This window comes from Geospiza fortis, unplaced genomic scaffold (genome assembly GCF_000277835.1).
Source record: "Geospiza fortis unplaced genomic scaffold, GeoFor_1.0 scaffold1, whole genome shotgun sequence".
Lineage (NCBI taxonomy): Eukaryota > Metazoa > Chordata > Aves > Passeriformes > Thraupidae > Geospiza > Geospiza fortis.
The window spans coordinates 2381131-2389213 of record NW_005054320.1 but is presented as its reverse complement, the minus strand read 5'-3'; the positions used below and the strand labels follow the sequence as shown (position 1 = coordinate 2389213).

Sequence of the window (8083 nt, the reverse complement as noted above, 5' to 3'; positions counted from 1 at the left end):
GAGGCAATCAGAAGTACTGCACAGCCTTTAGAGGCTTGCACAAGGAGCACAAAGCCTTCTACCCCCAACTGCTCTGAGAAGCAGCTAGAAAACACTGCACTCAGATATTAATGTCAGGAGTGATCCCAACAAGCACCATGGTCACATCATATTCATCAGTAAAAGCTCAGCTCCAGGGAGGAGAGCAATTGAACGGGTTAACAAGACTGTAACAGGAACTGTAGCAGCAGGCAGCTGTATGCCTAAGCCAGAGTCCCAGAGACTGGGACTTACAGCCCGACATAAACTAGGAACAATAGCAAGACAGAATTGCAGGGCAGATATTCATGTGCAGCATCAAGCCCTGTGCTTGCTGCATAGGGGAGAACTAAAAAAAAAAGTCAATTGCACATGCATGTCTTTAGCTGCCTTGTTCACTAATTCGTATTTTGAGGCCATGCCATTTTCTTTCACTTGTGTGTACAACTTCAGAACACGTGGGAGTGCAGGTAGAACAACACTACAGCTCCCTACAGTAGCTGTGCTTTCATTCATTTGCAAATTAGACCACTGTTTGCTAGAGAAGCTTTAAAATAGCTTTGCAGATGGGGAAATCCTCGTTTAAGAGCCTTCACAAAGACCTGAGCAGTAGCACTCTGCTTTCTTTCGGCATTTCTGACTACTACTCTTCAAACATATTTGTGCTTCTCGTGGACCAAAGAAAAAGTTACTAAAAAGAAAAGGGAAAGAAAAATAAAAGAAAAAAAAGAAAATCAAGACCCAGATCATCCTGCCACCTTGAGTTGCGGTTGTGTACTGCACAGTGCATTGATACATAGTACATTGCAAGGAATACAAGCTAGTTATGAGGCGCTCTCTCTTTACCAATACTGTTTGTTTACATATCCATCAAGATACCATTTGCAAACACATGACATAGCATTACCTGGAGGCTGGAGCCACAATCAAGCCAAGCAAGAGCTGGGATTTTATAGAGGTGCATGGTTTAGCTGAAGCTTTTAAACCTGCTACACTCTAGCAGCATCAACAAAGAGGAAAAAAAGCTGATGTCTAGTGCAGTATGCAAAGTTTTCACTTTTTGTAATACCGCTCTTTATTACATGAACAGTTGTGTCTCATCTTCTGCCAAGACGTCTGTTTGCAAAGCACGCCAATGCCACAAGGCCTTGTGCCAATGTTTTAGATCTGCTCATCATTCCCAGCTCAAGCTGCAGCAAGCAAAGAGCATCACAAGCCTTTAGAGACATCCCAGACTTTTTGTATCTGGTCGTCTTCACCAACCAAGTGGCGAAGGTGGAAGTCTCTGCTCCTCCCTGTGAGGGGCTCAACATTTTTAACCCTGACTAAATTCCTGCAGTAGCTAAGGGCACTGCCCAGAGGCCTCTGCCTTAGACTGAGCAGAGAACTGTCTCAGAAGTGCATACACAGCACAGCATCTGGGAAGGCAAAGCAACAAGTAAAAGATTGCAGGTGCAGCTCAGCTAAAGGAGCCTGGAAGGACACAAGTGCCCAAGGTGGAACGCACAAGGCAGCAAGAGTGTGCTCCATGAAACTGTTGTGTGCTGGGCAGAATAACTGCTGCAGGAAAGTGAGTGGTTGACCCTGGAGGGAGAAGAGGTTTACTGTTCCAATTCATGAAACTGGGGCTACTCCTGACTTAAAAAGTTACTGAAAATTAAGTACTTGGGTAGACAAACAGAGTGATCTAATGTTGAACTGCGGCTGAGAGGGAACCCCAGACACTTCTGGACTTCGATGTACCTTTGAAAAAGACACACCTTTGGAGAAGAGGTCTCAACACATACTGCTCAGAAATGAAGTAGAGTGGATGTTTCCAAAGCACACTCCAGTCACTCACCTTCCGCAGGGTGTACCTCTTGTGCTGAATGTCATCCAAAAGCAGCTCATAGGGAGAGCGAACACGTTCCTTTGGAGACATGCAGCGCCGTGGTCGCTCAGCAGCCTTGCGCAGCCTCACACCAGCCTTCAGCTCAGAGATGACACTGGGACACAGGAATGCCTTGGAGAAACCAGCAAAGGCCAAGTCAGTAGCTGGCTAGAACTCACAGAGCAGCATCCCCTCCCTCCATGTAACAGGGCACACTTAGCAGCTGAAGTCATTCAGAAACACAGAATTGTGTCCTCAACATGCCCTTCTACTCACTTCCAGATCAGGGTGCAGTACCAAAGCAGAGAATTGCTTTTATTTGCAGAAGTTAATTTATAACAAGGAAACTCGTAGCTGGCTTACTAGGCTCATTCCCAAAATTTGTCATTAACTTTATGGATGTACTTCAGCAAAATACAGCTTTTGCTGCCAGGTAAATAAACAGACCCATTTTCTTTCTGCAAGTGCTCCAAGTGCCAGAGTGTTTTCATATTACTGGTTCCTAGGAAACACTGGGAATGAAATCCCAAATCTTACCATGAAAATCCTCCAAATTTTCAGAAAACTAAGGGTTGAAGTGTACAGAAAAAAAAGAGGAAGATAAGTAGGCAAGGGATCTCATACTTAACAGCAGCATAGGTTAGCAGTCTCAGCCTAGAGACACAAGCTAAAAACCCTGATATCTGCTCATCCTGTTTCTGTACTAGTATCTGAGGATGTTCAGGCATGCAGTATAACCCAACAAAAGCTAAAGACAGGAAAAAAAAGTAATCAACTCAATAGCATGTTTAGACAACATTGTAATGGAAGTGCTAAATCAACAGCTTATCTGGATCCCAGTGGCAAATTGAGTAAGAACAAGCCATTGTATTATAAACAGTGAAAGGGAAGCAAAACATTTTAGAAAACCGCCTCAGAACAAAGTATCTGACTTAGACTTCTCTCTGTTTTCTACTTACAGCATGAAGCATCTTCTCTCTACTTATCCTTTCAGATATCTTGGTATAGTTACAGAAGAGTCTTATACAAGCTCTGACTGATGGCTGCCCTCAAGAAGACAGATATTTTTCTTGGATTGTTTTAGTCTGGATTTGGTAATCGTACCTCAACTCCAGAAAACTAGAACTCTCAAAGTATGACCAAACACTTGCCATATCTCCTAGGCTACATTTAATACTGTGTGGGAGAACATACAAAAGTGTCTGGGCAAACTCATCAGTACTAGAGATTTTCAAAATAGCTTACCCCAAAACGTTTGCACTTTATAAAGTTGTATTTCACATGGTGACTAAACTTGGCTGAGAGACATGACCTGACTTAGAGAGACTTCTGTACTGTAATACTGCCACATTAGTTTGGGGACAAGAACTGCCTTCAGCTGACCATTTCAGAGCAACTTACTCACCCAAAACATTTTTCAGATGTTCATGACATCATTATCACTCATGTTTCTATTTCCCTACTGACTGGATCACTGCAATTACTCTATTTTTGCCATCTGTTGTATTGTCAAAAGCCACCTAAACTTTCCACAACCTATGAAGTACAACATAAAATGCTACAACACTATAAACCCATTACCTTGAGTTCAAACAGGTGAGTGCTAAGACAGCTGTGTTTCTAACAGGTCTCACTGCTTAGATTTCAAGGTGAACATCAACTTGGGACACATAAGCTCTGCTGAAACTGTACAACACTGCATGCTGTCAGGCTGTGGTCTGCATTTCAGAAGATCTGTTTTATATCAGTCAGCATGAAAAAGTGTGATTCGCAGAGCACATTACCTGCTTAGCACCACTCAAGACATCAGCTCTAACCTGTGGGACCCCAGAGAAGCTGGCATCCTGGTTATTTAAAACTTAAGAGACTGTCAGAGCAATGCAATCAGCTGGTGCTTAGGGACTTGGAAACTAGAGGCAGAGGATTCACAACAGATATCCAGCTTTTGGAATTCATGCCTCCTGAAGGAGCAGAGGCCAAATACACTGGCCTTCAGGCCACATGGCAAAGCCCATGTATTTATTCATGTATTCCCTGCAGAAAAGAGCTACAGCAGTTGATGAGTTTGTGGTTTGACATAGCCTGCCAGTTTATTTTAATAGATCACAAAATTAAAAATATGCCCAAACACACATTTCACAAACATTTTCATACGAATAGTTTGAGCACGCTTCAAAGCAAGTGCTATTTAGACAAAGGGAGTCCACAAGTCTCTCGGGGCTTGCTGTTTGTCTCCACAGACTCCAGAGCATTTGTTTATGCTGGGCAGAGCTCCAGCCTGAAGACCTATTTGTTTCTGATTGAGCCCCGACTGTGTAGGGCCTTGAAAAAAGCACAGCAAGTTGCCTTCCCTGCCCCAAACACAAAGTCCAACATCTATGGAAGCACAGAAGACAAAGACAAGAAAGGCAGTGCACAAAGGTAGGAGTGACATCTCCTCACTCTCTTTCACTCCTTTATTTAAGCTGCTGGAGCTGCACAACCAAAAAGATGGACAGTGCTACAGAGATCCCACATAACAAGCGTGAACTAGTCCACCCCAGGACTATCAACAACAGAAGAGTTTTCCGGGAGTTTTCAGTCCAGCTATGAGAAAGGAGCAGATTGCTTTTGGCAGGTGTCAGTTCCTGCCAGCAGCTAGAATTTGGGGCTCATTTGTGGGAAGAAACAGCCTGCATAACTACTTGTGGGCATTTACTCCAAAGACTGCCTCCAACCTCATTTTTAGAAGTGGTTTAAGTTGTACCACAAAGACAATCTTTGGGTAGAATAAAAGCCCACGTGAGGTTGACATATGAAATAGTTTAACTTCGAGTTCACTCCCCAGCTTGTTTTGCAAACAAGTCTTTAACTACTCAGGCTCCTGAACAGCCTAAGTAGTTCAATTTGTGTTCATGCTCTATTTTTCATAGAAGAATCAATGGAAAGCCTCAGAGAGCCAACACTGACCAAAAAACCCCAGTTCCCCATAATGAAGAAAATAAATCTCTTACACGATAGGTTTTCTTCTTTTGAATGGGATTTTCCACCCAACCTTCCACATCCATTTTTCTCAGTCTCTGAGAAAGGCAAGAATAAGAGGTCATCACTCTACACTCTTCAGTGACTTCCTGTCTAGTCAGCATAAATTACTAATGTTTATCTGAAAAGCCAAGAAGCTACAAACACAAACTCTCAAATGCTACAATAAATAAAAATGGTTCAGAGGCAGCAGCTATTCACATTGTGAAAACAGAACTTCACCCAGGTGCTCCATTTCTAGTGCAATGAGAAGGTTACTTTAGAACTTGGTGAGTGTGTGAAGGTACAGGGAATAGCAGGTAATGGGTAATCCTAAACGTACTTCTTTGGAGGTCTGGATGATGGTCACAAGTTTCTGTAATTCCATATAGTCCGTAAACAGATTCTTACAGGTCATTTCATAATGGCTGGTAGCCTCAGAAGGCGTGGACAAGTGCTCCTCACAGGCCTGAAAGATGTGCAGCTATTTAAAAAGATCTTAAAGTTTAAAAAAAACCAAACATGGTAGGATGGAATAAAGTAAGATTCTGTTTCCTCAATCCATGGTTAAAAATCATCTTCTTCACTGCCCCTTTATATTTCTTTCTATTGCAGTTACAGAGGAACAAAGAAGGAAGATAGTCAATCTTTTATGTACAATAATGGAAGTAGCTGTGTAATTTGTTTATCTTGTTTTCCATAAGGTGTGCTTCAAAACAAGCACCTGAAAGGGGAAGCTTCCACTTCAAAGAACAACAACCCACAGCAGATAGAGTCACTTGCCCTGTTCTTTTTCCCTGTCCTGATCAGATAGGGGATGGGAAGTTTCTCATACCTTTAAATTATGTCTGAGAGAAAAATATCTGTTTGAGTTGAGACATTCAAATCCCAGCCTTTGCAGAAGCCAAATACTATGGAAAGGGAGTTTTTCAATACCCATAGTGTTCTAGGTATTGAATTTGGAGACTGTGTACAGAAGGACTTTGTAGATACAGCTGTGGGAGAGCCGTACTCAGTCTTCCTTCTTAATTATTTTCCATGGGCACTTAGAAACACCTTAAATAGTTTTGCCTTTTCCCTCTGATGGGAAGGCCAATGTTCCCTCTCTGTCCTCCAACAGCCCAGCCTCTTGTCCAACAGCGCTGTTATAGCGACTCCTCTAAAGCTGCTATATTTACTAAGGGAGAAAAAGGAAACCTTGATAACATCCTGCAGGGTGACTGGTGGTTCTGTTGCCCTGTCATCCAGTTTCAACATGAGGCACAGCAGTTTCTCCAAAGGATCACTCAGTTTTCGCTCCATTTGGCTGTCAATTCCCCAGTCCAGGGCTTCATAGATCACCCCTCCCAAGTACTCCAACAGCTGCAGACAGAGATCAAGGAAGCAATATAGCACGAAGTGCTGTGGAGAGCATCACAGCTCTTATTTTCCAGCCACGTGTGCATACTCCTCTGCTCCTGAGGACTGAACACATCTCTCAGGATGAGAAATACCTCCATTTAAGCTGGTTTAAAGTTCTTAAATGGCCTTAACTGGTACCCCTAAGATATATGCCATCAGGACAAGACTGTGGGCTATTCCACAGTAGACAGCATCTGTGCACATTGTTTCCCAGTCCCGCTGTCTTATTTGAGTTCAGTCCAAGCATTTTGTTTCCTTTTCCAGGTTGCAGGGGAGTCACTCTCACAGGCCACAGCAAATTCAAGCACCTTGATCATTTCCCAAGACATTTGCATCTCCTGAGCAGGCCTTCTACTACAACAGGATTGTATCTGCACACACAATGAAGGTAAATACACAGGCTTACCTTGTCCTCTGACTGCTGAATATTGCCAAAATCTGAAAGGGAAAAACAAGGATCAGGGGAGAAAGACAGCTGTGCAGGCATTGATAAACAGCTTTTAGAACCCTTTTCAAGAGAGGGGAACAGGACACATTGTTTGTAATAAGGTAACTAACTCCTCTGACTAAAGTCAGTCCTACCTGGGGAAAGTAGGCCTGTATTTGGGGAGTCCTGGAAAACACCACGGGAGACTCATGTTATTGTGAGCATTAGCCCAAAGTAACAGATACTGCATTTTATTGTTTGCTAATTGATATCCAACCTCCAGGGGAGGCACAGGATCTTTACCTTTATTCTTTACTACCCACTCTAGTCCCTGAAGAGTTAGCCTAGCACCGACCTCTGCTGCAGCCCAACATAACAGAGAGTTATTACCACTTGCTGTGCTACACAGAGTGATCAAAAAAAGGGAAAGTACCAATCATAAATCTGCTGTGAGAGTTACCATAACAAAGGAACCATACACTGGAAGGTGAACAGAGCAGTACATATAACAAAGCCTCAGACTATTTATTTCAAATAACATAAGTGGTAGAAAGATTTCATCACAGCTATTCCCTAGAACCAAATTACTCAATAGAGCACTATTAGAGAATTTAGCAGGTCATGCATCTGTATTATCACTCATCCACAGTCCTCTGAAATGAAGTACAGGCAGGAGAATAGCTTCATGACAACATACACAGAAAAGAGAGGGGGGAAAGCAAAACAAAAAAAGCAGAGGAAAAGAAATTTCCCTTGGCATCTGCAGGTACCCATGCTCTTACCAGACCTGTCGTAGACCTGGAAGGAAGCAGTACCATCAGCATGGATAAAGATGCTCTCAGAACCCTTTACAAACACAGAACGGAGTGGTAGGCTGTGGGCCAACTGCTCTATTTTTCTGCAACACTGAAAGCAGATAGCCCAGGCTTGCTCCTCACTTAAAGGATGCTCCAAACACCTCAGAAGCTCAGCTACAGAGACCTTTGCAATCCTCTGCTCACACCCTGGAGACTCCATTTTTCCTTTCACCTCTAACCTCCACTTTTAGCCTAGGGAGCTTAAAACTTCCTTTCCCAGGCTGGGCAAGCCTTCACAGCAGATTTTTATTGGTTCTAGCCCTTGATTTGCTCTTATCTCCCTTCCCTACAGGTGCAACCATTAATGTCAACTTTTGCTCTGTCTTTTTAAAGGCACATGACTTTATCTGTACTTGTACCAGATTTCTTAAAAGAACAAAATAAGTGTACAACAAAATGGAATCAAGAGAAGGTAAGTGTACAAAAATTGTGCTCAATTTAACTCTGTTGTTTCTCACAAATATATTAATTGCACCAATGTTTGCAAGTAGGAGAAGGGTACATTAAACT

General features: G+C 42.8%; 1 protein-coding gene across 1 annotated transcript in view; it reads right to left on the bottom strand.

Moving 5' to 3' along the window:
• Window positions 1–7733, bottom strand: part of LOC102033264 (protein spire homolog 1-like) — a 17192-nt gene extending 9459 nt beyond the window's left edge. Inside the window, exons 1-6 of the mRNA XM_005420636.1 lie at window positions 7499–7733; window positions 6696–6727; window positions 6086–6250; window positions 5232–5357; window positions 4882–4947; window positions 1859–2020 (exon numbers count right to left, since the gene is read on the bottom strand). Of these exons, the coding sequence (XP_005420693.1) occupies window positions 1859–2020; window positions 4882–4947; window positions 5232–5357; window positions 6086–6250; window positions 6696–6727; window positions 7499–7733 (786 nt within the window). The remainder of the gene's footprint in view (window positions 1–1858; window positions 2021–4881; window positions 4948–5231; window positions 5358–6085; window positions 6251–6695; window positions 6728–7498) is intronic.
• Between the last annotated feature and the right edge of the window lie 350 nt (window positions 7734–8083).